Here is a 23,123-nt window from a genome sequence, read left to right as displayed (position 1 = left end):
AGGGGACCAGCAGTTAATGTAATGGCTATGTCGCTGGACTCCCATGTAGTCGACCGTGGTTCACGTCCCAGACTCGGTGGCTTAAAAACTCACGCCGAGCACGTGTGCGTGAGGGCCCAAGATCCCGAGAGGAAAATGGAGGAGAAGGGATTGCGGCATGGCTATCTCCTATGGGGGGTGATTTCTCGCTTTCTGTCTCTCTGTCTCTCTCTGTCTGTCTGGCGAGCGCACGTGCCCTAAAGCAAAAACCTCTCCAAAAAAAAGAAAAAAAAAAGAAAAACTCGTGTACTAGTTTCTGCTCAACAACTTACTAGCCAGGTGACCGTGACATGTTCTTTAACTTCTCTGAACTTTAGTTTTCTTATCAGGACATAGAGATAGTAACGCCTAGCTCTTGGGGTAGTGGTGTAGGATGAATGTCAGGTGCCGAGCACATCCTGTTCATGTGTCATTCATTCGTACATTCACAAATGATTATCAATCACCAACCACCACGTGGAACTGCTGTGCTGGGGGTTCGAGGTGAACAGGACAGACATAGCCCTGCCTCCAGAGCACACATGGTCAGGTACTGACCTCCTCCTCCCTGACTGGGAGCATCACACGGGGGGGTACAGTCCTGATGCCTGGCCCCATCCCGCCAGAACCTCTGGGGAGGAGGCCCAGGCCTGAGTGTTCTTGAAAAACTCCCCAGAGATGCTGTTGTGTGGCAGGGTGAAGTCCAGGGCAAGGACCTTGCTGTCCTCAGGCTCTACTCGGAGCACACCTTGGCATTACCTGTTCAGCCTCTCACACAGCCCTGGGAGGGAGGCCTTCCTCTATCGTCCCTCCATGTGTGGACACCAACGTTCTCTCTGAGCAAGAGGACACCATCACGTAGCTGATGAGTGGCAGACCTGGGATTTGAAGTCCACTTGATGATTCCAAGGTCTGGCTCCACCCATATAGTGGGGGTACATCCCTGAGGATGGTGCAGACTGACAACATACCTATGGTCAAGCAGCAGCCCCCTGGACAAGAAGATCCTATTTTAGACAGAGTTCTAGAAACACGTATATTAGCTGTGTGGCTCCCAACAAGTTCCTTGCTCTCTCTGGACCTTCATCCTCCCCTCTGTAATTTTGTAAGATGATCTCCAAAGTCCAGCATTTTCTGGGCCCTTAAGGTCCCAGTGGATTATGACAGAAGCAAGGGGCTTGGGCACATGCGAGCCTGTGAACGGTGAGGCCCAGGGGGCCCAGTATCCAGGTGCATGAATGGTGAGCCGAGTCTTTTCCCACAAGGAGCCTCTATGCACCATGGACCACACGGGGTAGGAGGTTGCTGCCAAAGGGCGATTCTTAGAAATCTTGAACTTGAACTTGACTGGCCAGCCTCCCACATGCATATGCATGAGCAGCATTTTTCACATTCCACCCAAGCTTCCCAAGTTAAAGCTGCCCCACACACTTACTCCTGGAAAGGTACGCGCAGACTGAGAAACGTCTATTCATTCGACAAGCATTTACCTAGCAGCTGCTGTATGGCTGCACTGTTCTGCATGCGGGGGATTCAGCAGTGACAGAGACATGTTCCTTCCCTGTTGATGGTGGCAGTTCTGGTACGAGATCTTTGGAGAGCAGTGATCTCCATCTTGCCAATATCAAAACATTAGCAGCCCCCTTCCCCCACACACATACATGAGGATCTGTCAATGGGGAATACGTTTATGTAAGAACAATTCTGACACCCTGTGCAATACTTCTGAGTCTCCCCCACGACTGAGGACCTCGAATAGGACTATTTTATCAGAGAAAGGAGACTCTACCTGAGAACCTGAGTTTAACCAGAGAATCCCCAAGAGCTTGGAAACAGAATTCTCCTGTTTTATCATTAAAAGCACTTAAGGGGACCAGCAGATGGCATAATGGCTATGTCGCTGGACTCCCATGTAGTCGACCATGGTTTCAGTCCCAGACCCGGTGGCTTAAATTCACGCCGGGCACATGTGCGTGCGTGCCCAAGATCCTGAGAGAGGAATGGAGGAGAAAGGATTACGGCATGTCCATCCCCCTGAGGGGTCATTTCTCACTTTCTGTCTTTCTGTCTCTTCTTTCTAGCAAGCGCATGTGCCCTATAGCAAAAGCCTCTCCAAAATAAATAAATAAATAAAAGCACTTAAGTTTTGAACTCCAAGCATAAATTATATCTGCCTTTTTTTTAAAATAATATTAAAATGGGGACCAACAGTTGGTGTAATGGCTATGTCACTGGACTCTCATGTAGTCAACTGCGGTCCGAGTCCTGGACACGGTGGCTTAAACTGTAATGTAAGCATTATGCCATCTGCTGGGTGCATGTGCATGTGTGCCCAAGATCCCCAGAGGAGAATGGAGGAGAAGGGAGTGCAGCGGGGGGTGATTTCTTGCTTTCTGTCTCTCTATGTCTCTCTGACTTTCTGGTGAGTGCAGGTGCCCTATATCAAAAACCTCTCCCCCCCCCAAAAAAAAAAACATATATATATACGTGTGTGTGTGTGTATAGATATATAAATGTTCCAGATTATTTCCTAGCTGTTACTGGTCTCCTCAGCCCAACTTACCAACCACTGAATGAAATGAATGCTTCAGGAAATAAATAATGTGGCTCTTTGCGTGCCACTGTCACATAGCTGAGGACGGCAAGCACCCCCCAGACTGAGAAGCAGGTCTCTAAAGGCATGGCTTGAATGGAGGTGGGCAATGCTTCATTCACATCCCACTGGTGCAACCATTTCCAAAGGAATTGCTCCCTTAAGTCAAAACATTTGAAGACTTCCCACCCATGTCATTCCTCCCAAGACCTCATTTCTATTCCTTGGCAAAAGAATTCTGCATTGTGTTTACAGATGCATGTGCTCCACACAGAGATCCAGAAACAGATAAGAAGAAGAAAGAGATCCTGTCAGAGCTGGATGAGACAGAGAACTGCTCTGAGCCCTGGATGGCAGACGGGAAGGAGTGTCCCAAAGCCAGACTGATCAGAGACTACCTGCAGAGGCAATTGTTTTGTTTTCTTTTATTTTTAAGAGAGATGTTTTGCTGTAAGGTATGCTTGCTGGAGAGACAGAGAGACAGAAAGCCAGAAATCATCTCCCAGGGCGGATGGCCATGCTATAATCCCTTCTCCTCCATTTTTCTCTCATGATTTTGGGCACACATGCACACATGCCTGGCCTCTTGGCAAAAGAATTCTGCATTGTGTTTACAGATGCATGTGCTCCACACAGAGATCCAGAAACAGATAAGAAGAAGAAAGAGATCCTGTCAGAGCTGGATGAGACAGAGAACTGCTCTGAGCCCTGGATGGCAGACGGGAAGGAGTGTCCCAAAGCCAGACTGATCAGAGACTACCTGCAGAGGCAATTGTTTTGTTTTCTTTTATTTTTAAGAGAGATGTTTTGCTGTAAGGTATGCTTGCTGGAGAGACAGAGAGACAGAAAGCCAGAAATCATCTCCCAGGGCGGATGGCCATGCTATAATCCCTTCTCCTCCATTTTTCTCTCATGATTTTGGGCACACATGCACACATGCCTGGCCTTGAACCATGGTCGATTATGTGGAAGTCCAGCGTCGTAAGCATTATGCCATCTGCTGGTCCCACAGTGGCAATTCTTATAAGCCTTTCCTCACTTGCCCTTTCCTCACCACCTCTCAGCCAGGCAGCTGGAAGGGCCTGGGAGGCTCTGGGCAGCTAAGTAGGGCTCTTTGCAATGGTTCAGGGCTGTCACTCAAGCCCTGCTCCCGTAACATCTGGCCACAGGTCTAAATCCCCTTCTCTTGTGCTGCACAAAGGTGGAGATGCCTTGCCCCACCCTGAAGCATTCACGCTCTGATAAGTACAGGCAGGGAGGGGCAGGGGTCCTACATTGTACTTTGCGTGGACCAGAGACCCTCAGCCCATGGACCCCTGGACTGTGAGAACCATGAGACCTGAGGGACCATGGGAAGCCTAGGCACTGACCCAGGGCCAGGCCAGGACGAGCAGCAGCTGGACGGAGCCTCTACTTCCCTCCCAGAGGCTCTCACCCTGCCTCCCCTCTCTTACCCTGTTCCAGCCACATGCAAGTTGCTCTTCAGTGCTCTCCTCATTCTGTGTCCTCTCTCTGGAACATTCCACTCTTCTTCTAACCCATGAGTTTACCCCTTCTCTGGCTAAATCCATTCACCTCTTAGATCTCATAGTAAATGTCACTCCCCAGGAAGACTTTCCTGACACCCCAATGTAGAGAGCAGTGTCCAGGCATGTGCTGTCACAGCTCCCAGTACTTCTTTATAACACATTTTAACCATTATAAATATTAGGAGTGCTTGCACAAGCCTGGATTTAGGGTCGATGTCCCCCATGACTCCATTAGCCACCATGAGAACAGGAACACTGACCCTGTTCGTCATTTCACGGCCAGCATACTGCACAGTGCCTATGCTCAGTGGGCAGTCAATAAACACGTAGTAAAGAAAAGTGAGTGTGCAAGCCACCTTCTAGGCTATGCCACACAGCATGGCCAGAAATTTCGGAATGAATTCTATCCCACATATCCCCTTGCAAAGTCCCTGTTTAGCTAATCTCCACCTTTCCTCCCTCCGATTTCGGTTGTCCATCTCGTTCCGTTGAAAGGCCAAGGATTCTAAACCCCAAAGGTGAGTGACATTGTCCCAGTCCTCCCAGTCCTCCGTGAGAGGGACGTGCAAGTGATTTCTGACCTCTGATGGGATGAACCAGGTACAAGAAATGCTGAGGGAGGCCACAGGAGAGCTTGGGATGACATCCATCAGCCCTGACATTGAACCTTGTACCATGGCCTCTGTCCTTCACTGAGGATTCACCATGTGCCAGGCACTACGTTGTAGGCTTGGAGAACATTATTTTAGGTACTCGTTGCAAAATATCTTAGATAGGTACTACTATTATCCTCACACTACAGATGAGAAAACTGAGGCTTTGAGAGGATTAGCAAAAATCATCCAAAGTCTCCAGCTAGCACATGCAGAGTCCAGAACCAAACAGGTCTGTGTGATGGCACACGGCAGCACCTACCCACCACACTGCCATGCACGGCAGCTCACACTTCAGCATCGCATGCCCCACCTGGGAACTGAGTCTAGTTTGTGATGCTGCAGTCCGGGGCAGGATCCGAGACCCTGCATTTCTAACGCGTTCCCAGTTGACGCTGACACTGCTACCCAAGGTTCATAGCTTGAGCAGCAAGTCTGTCTATAAAGGAAAAAAGGCTAATGAAGCTTTCAATAGGGCAGGGAGAGCATTTGGATAGGCCAGGCTGAGGGACAGCGTAAGCAAAGGCTTAGAGGAGGGAGAGTGCATGATAAAGTTAGAGGCCAGCAAGTAGTTCAGCATGGAGCCAGGGTATGAGGCTGATGTGAGGGAAGAGGGCTTGAACTCCAGCCCAAGGAGTGTGGTATTTGTTGTGCTATAATGGAAAGCACAGACAGGTTTTAAGAGGGGAATGTGGCAGGATGGGACCTGTGTTTCAAACAAGCCGCTCTGCAGTGAGACTACGTGCTAGAGGTCAGCGAGGTGGGAGGTCCTCCTGGCAATGGAGCTGCCGCAACAACCTACGTGTCTCCATACATGCCTGAATCCGGGTGGGGCAGGGACAGAAGGGAGAGATAGAGGCAACAGACGTCGAAGGGAAAGAATCATTTCTTTGAAACAAAGCTACTGTTCTTTCCAAGTGCTAAAAATGTCTCAGCCCTTCCATACACCAGAGCAACAGAGGAGAGACTGCAAAAGTCGATGGCAGATAAAAACTCAGATGCACACGATTCCAGACAGGCTCAGAGAAAACCACCCGCAGAAATGGGGCCCAGCAGCCGCTTCTTCCAATCTAGTCACACCACCTCCATGGCCAGCCAGCTTTTCTTCGCTTTGAAGATTAAGTGTCTGAGTGCAGAGCTTGGAAGGGACCTGGCCAAGCTCCCCATAGCCAGGCCTAGAAACCAGGAATCCAGCCCACTAAGCCAGAGCTCTGCAACTTGGGGAACTTCTGGAGCAGAGAAAAGCAAGCCATTCGTTGTAACTTAACATCAGCCCACACTTGCAAATATTAAACAAACAAAACTGTTCCATTTCTTAAAGTGGAAACTCATAACCTAAAACGGGGGAGGGGGGGGGAGACCCTGAAATGGAGCCATCTACTCTAGACAGTTCAACCTGAAATAAAATTAGAAAATATGTTACATGGAAAAACTCTGCAATGAGAAATGGTCTCTCCCCCCCTTTTTTTCTTTCTGTGGGAGAGTGAGTAATTTGGCATTTGAGCTAAACAGGGGAGCAAGCAGCTGGAGTCTCTGTTTTGTACCAAATACACACAGTTGTTGGGCAGTTTTGTAGCCGATCTTGTGAATGGGATGTCAGTGAAGGTCATATTCAGTGGTGAGATGAACCACGCCCCCAAGGACTGCAAAGTCCGGCCAAACTGAACTCAGATCACCTAGAGGGTTCATGCTAACAGAGCTTGTCAGTTCTCCGAGTCCAACCCCTTTACTTCTCAGATGGGGAAACTGAAGCCCGATTTGAGAGCCCCAAGAGAGGTACAGAGATTTAACCAAGACGGAAAAAGAGCAAGGGAATGTCACCACCATGCCCCTCCCTGTTGCCATAGTGGCCTCCAACTTGTGGGTGCAGTTGGCAGAGGGCGGGGCTCGGTGGCTGGTGGTGATCTGAATGTAACAGGGTATTTTTGGTTATTCCTTCAACAAGCATCACCTGAGGACCTGCCACATTAGATGCTGGGGTATAGCGGCCAATCCCAGCCTGGACCCCCCCCCCATGCGCCAGTACTCTGGAGGCTCCGGGTGGTTTGATACAAGGGTATCGGGTGGGATATTCTGGGAGATGAGGCCAGGATGGCATATAGGTGGGACTTCGGAGGGCCTCAAATGCCACCTTAGACACAGAGCACTGTATGCATCTTCTGTTGCTGCTGTAACAAATCACCACCAATGGTGACTTGCACGAATACACACTTATCATCTTAGAGTTTTGGAAGTTAGAAGTAGCGCAGGTCATACTAGATAACAATTAAGAATCTACAGACTGTGCTTATTTCTGGGAATTATAAGGGAAGATCTGTTGCCTTGTCTTTTCCAGATCCCAGAGTAGTCACCCACATTCTCTGGTTTGTGGCCTCTCCCTCCAGCTTCAAAGCCAGCAAAGATAGCTGGTCAAGACTTTCTCATGTCACATCACTCTGACCTCTTCTGCCTTTGGCGTCTACTTTTAAGAACCCTTGTGATTACATTAGGCCGGCCAGATAGTCCAGAATAATCTCTCTCTTTTCAAGTCAGCTGACTATCAGGGGCTGACAGGTGGTATGGTGGTTAAGGTGCTGAACTCCCACATGGCTGACCAGTTTGAGTCCTGGACCTGGTGACTTGCTTTCTCATTTCCTCTTTCTCTCTGTCTCTCTCTGGTGAGCACACATGCCCTATAGCAAACTTAAAATATATATATATATAACTAATAAATAAAATTAAATTCATAACTTAAAAAAAAGGTCAGCTGACTATCAACTTTCCTTCTATCTCAATCTTAACTCTCCTTCATCACAAGCTTAATGTAGTCAGAGATACTGGAATTACAATGTGGACCCTTGAAGGGGCCAGTACTCTGCCTACCACAGGTGGTGACAGTGGGAAGACACAAAGGACTTTAAGAAAGGCAATTTAAGCAGAGCCGAGGTTAGATTGCTGCTCAAACTGTAAGGTTGCAAACTGCCGGGGATCTTGCTAACGTGCAAATTCTGATTTATTGGGTCTGGGGTGGGGCAAGAGATTCTGCATTTCTTCTCAGTTCTCAGGTGAGGCTGCTGCTGCCACTGGTCTGTGGACCACATCTGAGCAGCAAGAAGCTAGAAAACTGTTGTGGCTGTTAAGGTGGAAGATGGGTTGCCAGTTGGAGAGGATGGAAGCCAAGAGAGACCTGTGTGCCGACATCAAATTGTAATGAGCTCTTCGCTTCCTAGGGCTGATGTGAGCATTAAATACATATACTAAAAATGGGCACACAGCTAGCACCACCACGTGGAAGGCTGGATGCTGCTTGGGAGACCCGGGTTCAGTTCTGGGCCAAACTGAAAACTCCAGGCGTGGCTGGATGTGCCTATAATCCTGGCTAACTGGGATAGTGGGTACGAGGATTGCAACAGAGAGGCCCTGTCAAAAGTACCGATCTCCGTTTCTCCTTTTTTCTCTTTCTCACTCCCTCTAATAACAGAAAACAGATACAGAATACATTCACACATGTAATTTATACACACACATATAAAAACACACACACATTTATTTTTAAAACTACACATATATAAAAATACTATACATATATATGTGTATAGTATATATGTGTGTGTGTATATATATATGTATATGTGTATATATATATGTATATATATATATCTTGAAACACTGCCTTTCTGCTACATAGAAAGCACATAATTATTAGCAGGAATTGTATTTTTGGCACTTTTCTCAGATCCATGTAAAGCTCTCTAAGAACCAGAGCACTGGCCTACCTGTCGGGAGCTCTGGGTCTAGGCTTGGCTCTCCTGCCAACTTGAACTGTGACCTTAAGCTGATCACGCTCCCTCTCTGGTCTGGATAATAAAGACAGGACTAGCTAGCCACTAAGACTGTGTGGCTGGAGATGGGGGAGAAGCCTCTGGGTGAGTGCATTTCAGGGAAGGGCTGTGTGTGATGCTGTTGAGATGAAATGGACTTAGGTTCAGTTTGTCCTCAGCCAGGATCTCTTCACCTTTGTTCTACTGGATATAACTGTTCTACTGGTAATAACTTCCCAGCACGGGAAAAACATCCCTAAATTTTTTTTTTCATCTTCACTGTGACCCCAACACTATGGCAATGGGTGGCTGCAGGGTGGTCTTCCAGCATGGCCAGGAGCTCACATAGATTTTGCTGTGGTCAAGGGCTCATAATGTTGGGTTTTCACTAAGATCTCCACAGTCCCAGGCTTTGAATGATTCATTCATTAACGTATTCAAATGCTCATTGTGTGCGTTTGGTGCCATGTCCAACACTGGGGAAACATGGATAAATAAAACAGGATTTCTGCCCTCAAGGAACCCACAGTGATGTGGGAGTTGGAGAGTAATGAACTAGCCATCAGCAACCAGCCTGACGCTTATCTTGTTAATCTTGACAAGAAATATTGAGAATTACTGTCCCAATTTACAGATGAGGAAGATAAGGTAAGAGAAGGAATTGGCTCAGGTCACTCAAAGGGAAGTAGCAGGGCTAAGATTTGAACCCAGGATCCAGAGCTCAAGGGCATGAACTACACCCCCTAAAGCTCTCCCTGGGGGGCCCAGCTCTGCACCTGGTTAAGACCAGGGATAGATACTTTCTCTGATTGGGACTCAGGATCATTGCCTATGAAAGAAAGGAAGCTGTTGGACTCCAGTGGTTGTTCTCAACCATGCTGAGCCTCAGAATCCAACTATAGAGAGCAGCCAACCTAAGCAAACATGGTGATCTTTAGACACATGCAAAAATGCGGTTCTGTGAGCTGTCACTTGCACTTCAACTACAATTTATATGTAGATATGCTAGCTTCCTGAAACTACAGAGCAGTATTGGTTTTTAAAATAAAAATAAAAACAAAAACATGTATTTATCAAAATTGGCCCCAGAAGATCTGAGAAACTACGTGGTGCCAGTTGTCTTCTCATCTTCAGAGATTAACACCCCAAAACAGCTGGCTTTACATTCCATTTCCTCTTCCCCCATTTTCTGCCCTTTAAAAGAATAAACCTGGGACCAATTTGAAGTCATGGCTATCTCCATCAGAGAAGTCAGGCCCACCCAATCCTTATTTTTCTATACTTGTGTGTCTTTGTGTGTTTATTTTTATGTTTATTTCTAATCCACAGCCCCTCCCTCCACTCAAAAAAAACATGTTCTGCTGAGTGAGTACCAAGATCGAGCCAGGAGCTTTTAAAACCCACTGGTAGCCAGATCTCACCTCAGGTGAATGAAGAATCCTTAAAGGGTGGGAGAGCTGACATCAGGTTCCTTTTGAATCCCAAAGGTGGCTTTAAGATGCAGACAGGGTTGAGACTCACCAAGGTTCCTGTGACCCAAGTGCTCACATTTTCATCTCCTGAAAAGCCTTCTCTTCTAGCCCTTACCACAGGCCCATACATGCAAAGTGGATGAAAGAATGGGGGTGGGGTGGCGGAAAGGAGGAAGGAACCCTGACTCTGTTCGATAAGGGCACAATGTAGAGAAGCAATGGTGGCACTGTCCCTTTAGCCGTTGTCATTTTCTCCTTTCAGATTAGACCATAGCAAGAGAGGACAAAGGCATTGTGAGCCAGGTATTGTCATACCCTGTTATAGGAAGTATAAATACTGTGGCCTTCCCCAGAATGCAATGAAAGTCTTTGTTTTAATTATTATTATTTTATCGTCAGAGGGCATGTACACTTACCAGAGAGAGAGAGAGACAGGGAGACAGACAAAGAAAGAAAGCACCTGCCCCCCAATGGGGCATAGTCACTCCACGATCCCTTCTCCTCTATTTCTCCATCCTATCAGGATTTGGAGTGTGCATGGCATGTTTTTCAATCCATCTGAGCTGGGATTTGAACTGTGCCATGTGGGATCTGGTTCCATTAACCATCTGGCTCCCTTAATTCCAACAGCATCACACACAGCCCTCCCCTGAAATGCACTCAGCCAGCTGCTTCTCCCTCATCTCCAACCTTAACCATCAGGCTGCAGTACCAGTCCATCAATGACAGTCTTAAAAATACTCATGCACTAGGCGTAACAATTTGTTTTAGGAACCCATACTAGGAAATAATTGCAGTGAGAGACAAATACAGAGCTACAAGAATGTAGTCATCACAATTCTATTTGTAATGGTGAGCAATTAGAAACAGCCTGAAGAGGACTAGTTTCATTATAGAACATCCATACCATGAAGTGCAATTTCAATGATAAAGGCTATTAGGAAGAATATTTAATGTTCCAGAACTATCTAAATGGTTGTCAAAGGGAAATGAAAAGCACTAAACAAAATATAGTGTCCAGAATGATCTACTGACATTATGATATATATGCATGTTTAGGCATGGAAAATAAACTTGAAAGACAGTGAGCTAAGTGTTAGCAGGGTTTATCTCTGAGTCATGAGATAATGTGATCTTTTTAAAGTTTTTTTTTTTGTTCTAGTTTTTATAATGGCTATGTATTACTTTTATTATCAAAATGTTTAAAGTTATGGAAAAAAAATAAATCTAACCCTTTCAAAGGCAGCTTGCATCCCTTGCCTCCACCATCTGTTGGAAACTGACATGTCTATTCTGGCAACGCAGAGATTTACTTGCCCTGTATTAGGACACTAAAACTCTCTAGCATTCAAGCCAGCTGCTGCACACTCGTTTACTACTGCATTGTGAGACCATCCAGGATGGCCACCAGCCCCGGGGAGTGTTTAGCCCCTCCTGAGCCACCCACTCCAGAGAGCTCAGACAGAACAGGCAGCCAGGAAATACAGAAGACAAACGTCTGTAAGAGCAGCCATCACACAAAACAGGGCAGACCATTTTGAAGATTCAACAGAAGTTGAAGAAGATCTGTGTCATAATTGACCCCCTAGTTGAGAGGGAGGGGCTTTTACACTGGGCCCCATTTGAGTGCCTTAGTGATGGTAAGGTGACTCTTACAAAGGCATAAGGCAGGGCTACTCTCTGCAAGCCAGACTCTAGTCAAGCTTCCCAAACCCAGGAAGGGGCTCCCTGACACCTGTAGTCAAGGTTGTGGTCATATGAGAGAGTTATCAGGGCCCTCAAAATAATTTCCTGCCCTGGCCAATCCTTTAAGTCACCCACAGCATGCAACAAGTACAACAGAGTTAGATTGAATTAGGTGGGGTTGGGCTGAGTTGAGTTGAATTAGGTTGGGTTGAGTTGGGTTGAGCTGAGTTGAATTCTGATGGGAATATGGAGTGGGCTCCACCATTGGCGACATGAATTTTTTGTCTTGTTAGAAAACAATGTCTCATTAGACACTGCCCAGAAATAGGTCTGGACCTTCTTCCAGGTTCTATTCTAACCCTAGAGTTTCCTCTGTCTAGTTGGGATGGAGCAAGGAAAGTGATGAGTCAGAAAACCTGGCTCTTCCCAACACTTTTGACATCCTCTCAGCTCCCATGGCTCTGTGTTGACAGCAATAGCCTAGATTCTATGATCTGACCCCTGACTTAAAGGCCTAATTTGTTTATCCATTCTCCTCACTGGACATCAATGTCTTAAATTGAGTCTCACTATAAGACTATATCCCTTTTACAATTCTCACCTACCCATAACCAGTAGCATATTCCTAGAATCCAGCGATATCATGAAGAAATTATGTAGTACACCAAAGAATTCATGGCTTAAGGAAAGAGGCAGAGGTAACTTCCTTTACTAGCCTTTAAAAGATATTACAAAGCAATGATCATCAGGCTACACAGATTTAAACACACACACATGCATGTACAAGAAAGTGACCAGTAATAAACAGGTTTAGAAATAATTCTATATTGTTTGGGGGCCAGACAGTGGTAGAGTGTAAAACACAATGCTCTGCAAGACAGACCCATGTGGGAAGTTGCTGGTTCATGTCCAGAGACCTCCCTGACTACACTGGGAACGTGTGTGTCCATGATCCTGGCTGCCTGAGGCTGGGGGGGGATGTGATGTCAGAACCCTACTGGGGGCCTGTATCTCTTTCTCTCTATGTTTTTCTCACTTGTGGAATAAATAAACTTTAAAATACGAAATAAATGTTCATCATTATGAGAAAAACTTTTATATGATAATCTATAACAATGACAGCAACACAACAGAGCAGTAGCTCACATGTTAATCAGTACTTGGGGAACCCCAGGTAGCACTTTGGAAAAGAACTGACTTTAATTTCTACCTTAATCTATGAGCCATTTTAAATGGAGAACTGAGTAATAGGATAGTAAAAGAAAACTGGAAGGGACCACCAGGTGGCGTGGTGGTTAAGGTGCTGGACACTCCCACGTGGCTGATCACGGTTCAAGTCCTGGACCTGGTAGCTTCCTTTCTCACTTTCCTCTCTCTCTCTGTGTCTCTCTCTGGTCAAGTTAAAACAAAGGAATGAATGAATGAATGAATGAATGAATGAATAAATAAATAAATAAATAAATAAATAAATCTTAAAAAAGAAAAGAAAACTGGAAAATAAACTTGTAAATTTATCTAGAAAAAAATAACTGCACAATTTTTGATAAAATGAAGGCTCTGAAGAATAAGATGGGTGGATATAAATTGTCTATACAATTAATATAATGTATAAAAAGATAAAGAACAAAGTAACCTCAGTGTGGATTTCCACCTAAGTGATATAAAGTTATGAAAGAAACTAAAGCCCCTCTACTATTTCCTGGTTACTCAGTTACAGTCACCGGATAGCTGGAGAGCCACAGAAGAACCAGAATGACTCACAAACCTTAGACTACAAGGTAAATTAGCACATTAGCCACAGGCCAGACCAACCTATTCACTCCTTTGATTCATTGAGAAAGTGCACTTGGTGCAGCAGTAAAGCTGAACACTCTGCAAGACCATTGCACATGGGAAGTCTCCAGGTTCCTGTGTGGAGACCTTGCTGAGTATGCCATGGACTGGTGTGACCATAATCTGGGGCGGCTGGCTGATGGGCTGGAAGTGAATCATAGCATCGAGACCCCATTGGGGGTGCTGTCTCTCTCTCTCTCTCATGAAAGAGATAAATTTACAAAAAAAAAATAAATAAATAAAAAAGCTGGGGCCAGCAGGTGGCATGGTGGTTAAAGAACTGGATTCCCACATAGCCGATCACATAGCCGATCACAGTTCGAGTGCTGGACCTGGCAGCTTGTTTTCTCACTTTCCCTCTCTCTCTCTGTCTCTCTCTGATCAAGGTTTTAAAAAAATAATAATAAATAAAATTAAATTAAATAATTCTTTTAAAAATGCTTGCTGAGTGTCCACTTTTTTTTTTTTTTTGAGAGATTTTCACTGTAGGGCGCGTGCGCTCGCCAGACAGACAGAGAGAGACATAGAGACAGAAAGCGAGAAATCACCCCCCAGGGGGGATGGTCACGCCGCAATCCCTTCTCCTCCATTCTCCTCTCAGGATCTTGGGCATGTACGCACATGTGCCCGGCATGAGTTTTAAGCCACCGGGTCCGGGACACGAACCGCGGTCGACTACGTGGGAGTCCAGCGACATAGCCATTACGCTAACTGCTGGTTCCCCTGAGTGTCCACTTTGAGGCAGGCCTTGCACTAGGTTCTGGGATTCGAAGTTGGTTGAAGCCCAGTCCTCACTTCACAGAACTTCCCTTGCCTAGGGAGGCAGAGGAGTAATCAAGGCTTACCACACAGTCTGAAAAGGCCTGTGACAGAGGAGACTCTAATATACCTAAGGACTTCCCAGAGAAGAATCTTAAAACAGCTATGGGAGTTTCTAGGTAGACTAGGGGAAAGGCATTTCCAAAAACAGACTAGCTTTTGCCAACATATAAACGTGGGACATGGCATACCTCACATAAAAACCTAGGGGTGGTTCAGCGTGAGCCCAAGTCAAGCAGGGAGGCAAAGGGGAGGATGACGGAGGGTGAGCCTTGAAGGCTGGGGAAGGCAGAGCCCTCTGGACGAACCTTGCAAACTGCATGCTAAGTGAAAGCAGCACGATGCCACCCTAGGGACAGCAGGAACCCAGCAAGGGCCATTACACCAGGGAGTGGCATGATTAAATTTGTGTCTAAGGAAGAGCCATCTAAATACATAATAAGAACTATAAAACTAGTTCTGTTCTTTGGTGAGTGTGTCCATTTGGAGGAAAATAGCCAAAGGAAAATATCCAAAAAGAAAACAAAGGCCATTTGTCTGAAGATGTTCCCAGCACTGTTCAGAATAATGACAAAATGGCCAAAGGGAGGGGGCCAGCTCTGGACACTCATGCTTTGGGAGACAGGCTGGAGACTGGTGGCCAATGATGCAGTCTCAGGTGTGACTCTTACCCGCTTCTCCAGTGCCAGGAGCATGAATGACATTGTTAGAGGAAAATTCTGAACTTACCTGACTCATGCATTTTAAATAAAATCAGGATTTATACAGACACAAGAAAAAACATACAAATGGCCAAGAGGCAGTTGAAAAGATGCTCAGTGTCATTAGTTATTAGAAAGATGCAAATACAAACCACGAGGAGAGTCACTTCACATGCACTGAGATGGTGATAACAGAAAACTGGAAACCCGCACAGATTGCTGGTGAAAACGTAAAATGGAGCGGCCACTGTGGAAAGCAGTTTGGGGGTTCCTCAAAGACTTTCAACAAGGAACTACCACCGGACCCAGCAATTCCACTCTAAAGTATATATTCGAAGGTATTGAAAATAGGTACTCAGAGCCAGCCAGTGGTGTGGTGGTTAAGGCAGCTGGATCCCACATAGCCGACTGTGCAGTATAAATCCCGGACCTGAGGCTTGAAAAACATGCTGGGCACGTGTGTGTACATGTCTAAAATTCCAAGAGGAAAATAGAGAAGTAGAGATTGAGGTGTGGCCATGCCCCTGGAGAGTACTTTCTCACTTTCCCTCCTTCTCTCTCTTTCTCTGTCTCTTTCCAGTGAGCATATGCACTCTGCAGCAAATTTGAAAGAAAAAGAAAAAGAAAGAAAGAGGAAAAAAAGGACCAGCAGTTGTCGTAATGGCTATGTCGCTGGACTCCATGTAGTTGACTACTCCATGTAGTTGAGTCCTGGACCCAGTGGCTTGAACTCATGCATGTGCATGTGCTTGCATGCCCAGGATCTCGAGAGGAGAAGGGAGGAGAGGGGATTGTGGCGTGGCCAACCCTCTGGGGGGGGGGGTGATTTCTTGTTTTCTGTCTCTGTCTCTCCCTGTCTTTCTGGCGAGCACACATGTCCTATAGCAAAACCCTCTCAAAAAAGAAAAAAAAAAAAGAAAGAAAAAGAAATAGGCACCCAAACAGGCACCCACATAACATACAAATGCTCATAGCACTACTCATAGTAGCCAAAACAACCCAAATGTCTCTTAACATATAAACTGAAAAACAAAATGTGTAATCTACATACAATGGAATATTATTCAGTCATAAAAAGGTATGAAGTACACCGTGGATGAATCTTCCAAACTTCCTGCTAAGTGAAAGAAGCCAGACACAAAAGGTCACATATTACATGATTCCACTTCCATGAAATTCTAGAAGAGGCAAGTCCATCGAAACAGAAAGTAGTTTAGTGGTTGCCAGAAGTTGGGAGGTGGGGAATGGGAATGGAGTGACTGTTTAATCAGAATGGAATTTTCTTTTGGGGTGATGAACATGTTTTGGAAGTTGATAAAGGTGGTGTGAGGACATGAATGTACTCAATGCCAATGAACCAAACACTTTGAGACAGTGAATTTGGGGGCAGGTTCCACAGAGCAGTGGTTAAGTACTGAGCACTGGGAGTTAGATACCACACGGCCAACCACAGTTTGAATCCTGGCCCTGCTGAATAACACACTGGACACCTGTGTATGCACACCCCAAATCCTGAAAGAATGGAGAAATGGGGCAAAGGGATTGTGGTGTGACCATGCCATGGGCGGTGTGGGCAGTGCTTGCTCTCTTACCATGAGCACACATATCCTCTGGCAATTTAAATAACTAATTAATAGAACAGTAAACTTCATGTTATACAAATGAATTTCTCCTCAATGAAAAGTAAGTCAGAAGAGCCAAGGTCCATGAACACATAAAGAAGAGAAATTAACTTAATCATCAGGAAAATACCAATTAAGGATTCAGTAAGATTTTGTTTTTGTTTTTAAACAGAGATTTTTGCTATAGGACACATGTACTCATTGGAGAGACAGAGAGACAGAAAGCAAGAAATCAACCCCGAGGGGGGATGGCCATGCCACAATCCCTTCTCCTCCATTCTCTTTTTGGGATTTTGGGCATACACGCACATGGACCCAGCGTGAGTTCTAAGTCACTGAGCCTGGGACTCGAACCACAGTTGACCACGTGGGAGTCTAGTGACATAACCATTATGTCATCTGCTGGTCCTAGCTACAGTAAGATCTTTATATGTACCTATTTAGAAACACTGAGATTAAGCCCAGTTACAAAACCAAGTGCTGGTGAGAGTGTGAAGAAATGGAGACCCTCATTTCTTGGTGGCCGTGTATGTCATTGGTACATCCATCGTGGGAGACAGGCTGCTCAGCTGGAGAGAATGCACATCGTAAGACCCAGCACTCCGCTTCTAGGGATAGTAGCAACAGAATTTATGCACATGTGCACCAAGAGGCATGTACAAGAACATTTAATCATACTATTACATCAGCCCCAAAAGGAAACAACCCAAATATTGTTAGAGAAAAATGGAATAGTATACAGCAATGGAAGTGAACAAACTACAGCCACATAACAACAGCATAAAAAGAATCTCAAAAACATGGGACCAGCAGATGGCATAAAGGTTACGTCGCTGGACTCCCATCTAGTTGACCGTGATTTGAGTTCCAGACTCAATGGCTTAAACTCATGCTGGATGCATGTGTGCGTGCCCAAGATCCCGAGAGGAGAATGGAGGAGAAGGGATTGCAGCATGGCCATCCCCTCTAGGGGTGATTTCTTGCTTTCTGTCTCTCTCTAGTGAGCGCAGGCGCCCTGTAGCAAAAAATCCCAAAAATACTCCATTGACTTTTCCAGCCACCAGAATTATTTTGTAAATAAACTTGTGTCTTTTTTATAAAATAAATGTAAAAATACTCAAAAACGTAATATTCAATGAAAGAACCAGACACCAAATAACATATCGAGTATGTAGAAAGTCCAAAATCAAGTAAAATAGAACTCTGGCATTTGGAGATATAAACTGAGGTAGTAAGATTGTGTTTAAAAGCGAAGGAAGTGGCCCAGCCAGCAGTGTTGTGGTTAAAGCAGCTGTTTCCCACATGGCTGACTACATGGTTCAAGTTCCAGACTGGGCAACTTGAAAAAACATGATGGCACGTGTGGCTGCATACCCAAAGTCCTGAGAGGAGAAAGGAGTAGAAGGGCTTGCAGCAGGGCCATCCCCCCAAGGGGTGCTTCATCATCACCCCTCTCCCTCTCTCTCTCTCTCTCTCTCTCCTGTGAATGCACATGCACTATCCAAACTAAAAAATAAATTTAAATAAATTTTAAAAAGCAAGAAGTGAGGATAATAAAGTCAAGGTGATGCTACGTCTGAGAGGACAGAAGGAACCATTACAGGAAAGGGGCACGAGAGAACTTCTCAGGGGGTTGTCTTTTTTAAATTTTTCTTTATAATTTGCCACTGGGCTCATGCACTTGCCAGAGAGAGACAGAGAGACAGGAGGGAAGGCGAGAAGGGAACCCCACCCCGACTGCCAACATGCAGGACACCATAATCCCTTCTCCTTCATTTCTCCAACCTCTGGGGATTTGGGGTATGCACATACACATACCCAGCGTGTTTCTCAAGCCACCCGGTCTGGGACACATGAAGTCGGCCATATGGGATCTAGCCGCCATAACCACCGCACTACCAGTTGGCCCAGACTGTCCTGGGACATATGTATGATTGCTCTGTGCTAAATCATTGGACTGGACTGTTAGCATGCACTTTTCTGAATGGGTGTTATATTTTACAATGAAATAGTTGAAAGAAAAGCAAATAATTGGCACGTACCGGCTCTTTATTAGAGGTAGCCTATTTGTCACACAGGTTACCATCCCTGTGTGACAAACAGTCTCCTTATCTCCCAAAATAGCAGGTACTTTAATGACACTGTAACTTTTCCAAGGAAAGGAAAGATCATGGATGCTGTCCTCCAGCTCAGCCCTGAGCCATTAGGGCACAAGGGACTATGTGGGAGACCCTCCACTGACAGGGGTCTCCTTAAGCAGGATGGTGGAAGAGGATGGGGTTGATGGCAGGCAAGGATCTGGGTGTAAAGTCAAAAAAAGCACCAGGAACATCTGCATTACAACTGTCTATGACCCTATCTTTCTGCTGGCCAACTATAAACCACTAGGGGCAGATTTGTGCCCAAATCCATTCTTTGCCCAGCCAGCATAAGAGCTGGCACAGACTCAGTACTTAGTATGTATCTGTTAAACTATGACTTAAACCCAAAACTAGATAAATATTGTTTGTTTTCCAATATTTTAAAGCTGGAACTATAGAGATGAATGAATCGTGCCTCCCCATCGTACAGAAGGGAAAACCGAGGCTCAGAAAAGGGAAAATGACTCATCTAAGTTCACAGAGGAAGTCAGTGACTGAATCTTGGTTTGCCAATGCTTAGATTTTTGCCACCACCCCCACTCCCACTTTTGCTACCAACAAGCTTACAAGAATTCACTTATCAACAAATCCATTATCTGTAGATTGCCTGTATTCCACCCTTATCTAAGGTTCCTCGCCCTGGCCCCACGATGGCATTCAGAGACAGTAGGGGCAGTGGAACCGGAGACCTGGAGGTACAAATGGATCTGGCATTCCCAGCTGGAACTCAGAATCCATTTCCTCAGAGAAAAACAATGAACTATGCGGCTTATAGCTTTTGAGTGACGAGCTGTATGCCAGCTCTCTACCAGGCTGGCCAGAAACTCTACCAGGAAGCCCAACCAGATCTTCAGCCTAGATGCTTCAGGGAAATGCTTTCTTTCATTTTTATGAATAACTTTGTAGAAGTATTATTTGCATTCCATAAAACTCACTCATTTTAAGTTAGGGGAGTTTTAGTAATTTTATATAGCTATCTATACACTCATTACCACCAGCCAGTTTAGAACATTCTCCCTAAAAGTTGCCCCACGCCCATTTGTGTTCAATTCCCACGTCTATCCCTGGCTCAGGCAATGGACAATCTGTTTTGTCGCTGTAGTTTTGCCTTTTTAGAAATCCCAAGTAAATAGGATCTTAAACTATGGGATTTTGTTTTTATATCTGTCTGGCTCCTTTCATTTAGCTTAATGGTTTTAAGGTTTATTTGTGTCATTACAGCATGCATCAATTCTTCATTCCTTTTCATTATTGAATACTATTCCATTGAATGGATATGCCACATTTTGTTTATCTAGTCACTTGTGAAATAGACTAGTTTGCTTCTAATTTTGGCCGTTATAAATAATGCTACCACTGACATTTACATATTGTACAAGTTTTTGTGAAGACATATGTTTTTGTTTGTTTGTTTGTTTTGTTTTTTACTTGAGTAGATACCTTGGAGTGAAATTACTGGGTTCTAGGGTAAGTCCATGCTTAACTTTTTAAGAAACTGCCAACTGTGGGAAAAATGCATTCCAAACTCATAATAACTCACTTAGAAACAAGCTTTCAGAAGCCACCCTTCTCGCATGTATGGCACAGTGGTTAAAAGTCCAGATTTTGCAGTGAGATCCTACAGATTCAGACTGTACTTCCGCCACTAAAGGCTACATGCCCTTGGACTGCATGACTTGTGCCTCAGTTTCCACTTTTGTAAAGGGGATAAGAAATGAGGTGATTGTGAAGGCCGAATGAACTTTCAAGTAAAGCATTTACAACACTGCTGACTCCTTGTGTCATACAGTTTCAGCAACTTTTAAAAATCTAATTAGTTGAGCGGAGGGCCTGTGGGACAAACAGCACCATTCTTGGGAGTCCGCAGCCATGGAAGGACTGCCATGGATTTGCCAGTTACAGCCATGCGGCAGAGCAAGTCAAATCCGGTTCCCAGCACTGCTGGCTATTTGGATCCTGTGACTTAGTGGAAGGTAACTGCATTGTAGACTGCACAATGTCCCACAGATGCAAGGGACTCATGTTGTAATTGTGACGTTGGAAGTTGTGGGGCCCTTAAAGCCTTCTCCATCTGCAAAGGTCCTCTAACAATACCATGATGGTCAAGAGCAAGGAATCTGGAGTTAGACTCTCTTTCGAACCCTACCCCAGCCACTTGGAAGGTTTGTAACTTTGGATCTCAGCTTCCTCATCTAAAAAACAGAAATGATAATAGTCCTCAATCCCACCTCCTGGGTGACCATGAGGACTAGAGGAATGAAACACAAACCTGTTTGCATCTCCTCCTGAACAAATGAAGTGTTTAAGTGTTAGCCATGTTAAGCTGCATGCACATTTTCATTGCAGGAAGACAGTTCACATTTCCAGGAATTCACATCAAATTCCCCAAAGGACATTGAATACCTCTCAGGTGTAAGAGGTCCACCCTGGACCCTTCTCAGCTCCTTAGGGCTCCCTGACTCTCCCCTGTTTGGATTATGGATGGGTGCAGGACTTCCCGTGTTAGGAAAAGCCCTGAGCCGACATCAAGGGGTCCTGGCTACAAATGAAACACTGAAGTTATTTTTCCCAGATCCCTCTTCCCTTTGGGGAAGTAGGGCTTGCAGCAAAACTCACAAAAGACCAGGAAACCCAGAGCTGCCCTCTGCCACTGAGTTGGCAGTGCCCTATATTACATGCAAAATTGCAGTGTTCTCCCATGGGCCATGGTGCCCTTTGATCTGCAAGAAATGTCAGGCTGGACGCTTTGGCAGGAAAAGCAATCGCAGCATTTGGGTCTTGCTCCCAAGGCAACAATGATGTGAGCTGTCCTGGTCTTCTTCCAGCACACAAAGAGTTAACCAAGGCCACTCACTCAATCTCATTTCCTTTAGTGGGTGGGAGGTTGTTTCCCATCTACTCCCCTATTCAACTGAGGCTGTATACTGATCCCCTAATTGCACAAGGGGTCTGAAGCTACTGTAGGGAGAGCTGCATCTGGAAAGGGCTGAGCAAGGACAGGAGGCTGGAGACCTGGGTTCAAGTCCAAGCTTTTGGACAGGCCACTTCCTAAGCTTCTCCCTCAGTGCCCTCTTCTGTAAAACTGCCTGAATTGCTTTGCCACGCACAGCTATTGCAAGGAGCAAGCAGTAATTCTGTTACTTATTTTGCGCCTGGTTTATGCCAGGAGCATGGGAAGCACATGATTTAGAAGCTCTCCTTTCATCTTCACAGCATCAGTCCTAGGAGGTAAAGTGGCCAAGTTAGTTTCCACACTCGATGCGAAAACCGAGGCAGGATGGTGAAATACAAGGTCACCCAGCCTAACCACAATTTAAACCCAATCCCACTGACCCTAACTGAGACCCATTTTAACTCAGACCCCATTCTTTTCCCCACCTCTCTGGGTCCTGATGGGGAAAACTGAGGCCCAGGGAACAGAAAGGAGCAGGTACCCTGGCTCTCAGCTTCCCTGTCTTTCCATCATCCACGAAGACACCGCTGCCCGATGGGTGTGACTCTAGTCACTGGAAGCCATCCAGTTCCGTTATTTCCTGTGCGGCAAAGGCTCCAGGTGTACCCGCTGCTAGTCGTGCTTCCCTCACCTGTGTATGCAGAGGGCACCAAACTCTACCTGTACCATGAACCAGCCAGCGCGCACGACCTGAGCGCGTGGTGCGCTGAGCCTAACTGTGGCCGCGGACCCGGCGCCGTCACTGTGCTTCCAAAGACCCTCCTGCCCGAGACTGTTAGAGCCCTGTGCAGCTCACACCCACGGGGGCCCAGAGAGCACTCTATCCGGCCCAGAGACTCCGTTCAAAGCGGGAACCCTTGCACGACGGTAGGCAGGACCTCAGAGCGCAGAGTGGCGAGGACTCCCTTTTATGTCCAGGAATGAGGCGCGCACCGCAGCCGCGCCCTCCGCCAAAACCAGCTTTCCGGGGCGCGGAGGCAGCGGTGCCAGTTTTGGGTCGGGTCACTTACCTGTAGGGACGCGGGTCTGGGTGACAGCGGGGAGAAGCGCGGAGACCAAGAGCAGCGGCAGCAGGCGCCGGCTCTGCCCGTTCCTCCTGCAAGAAGTAGCGGAGGGAGAGTCCGTGAGGCAGGGGAGAGGGTCGGAGGGAGCCAGGGCGCGGGAAAGCGGGTCCTACCTTGGCGCCATCTGGCGGGTCTGCGGGGCGCCCGGAGGCGCGCGGCGAGTGGGGCAGAGTGGTTGGGCTCCGGAGAGGACCGGGGCGCTCGCTGAGCGCTGGCCGCCGCGTCGTCCTGCCTGCAGG

The 23,123-nt window shown here is 46.2% G+C and overlaps 1 protein-coding gene across 1 annotated transcript in view; it reads right to left on the bottom strand.

Annotated features, from left to right (window-relative positions):
* The window catches only part of COL15A1 (collagen type XV alpha 1 chain), a 122,423-nt gene extending 99,306 nt beyond the window's left edge, over positions 1 to 23,117 (bottom strand). Inside the window, exons 1-2 of the mRNA XM_006161378.2 lie at positions 22,998 to 23,117; positions 22,831 to 22,916 (exon numbers count right to left, since the gene is read on the bottom strand). Coding sequence (XP_006161440.1) covers positions 22,831 to 22,916; positions 22,998 to 23,008 — 97 coding nt within the window. The 5' untranslated portion in view covers positions 23,009 to 23,117. The remainder of the gene's footprint in view (positions 1 to 22,830; positions 22,917 to 22,997) is intronic.
* Between the last annotated feature and the right edge of the window lie 6 nt (positions 23,118 to 23,123).

The sequence above is a fragment of the Tupaia chinensis genome, unplaced genomic scaffold (assembly GCF_000334495.1).
Source record: "Tupaia chinensis unplaced genomic scaffold, TupChi_1.0 Scaffold138491_1, whole genome shotgun sequence".
Taxonomy (NCBI): Eukaryota; Metazoa; Chordata; class Mammalia; order Scandentia; family Tupaiidae; genus Tupaia; species Tupaia belangeri.
The sequence above is the reverse complement of the archived record's forward strand: the minus strand, read 5'-3'. Positions and strand labels throughout refer to the sequence as shown.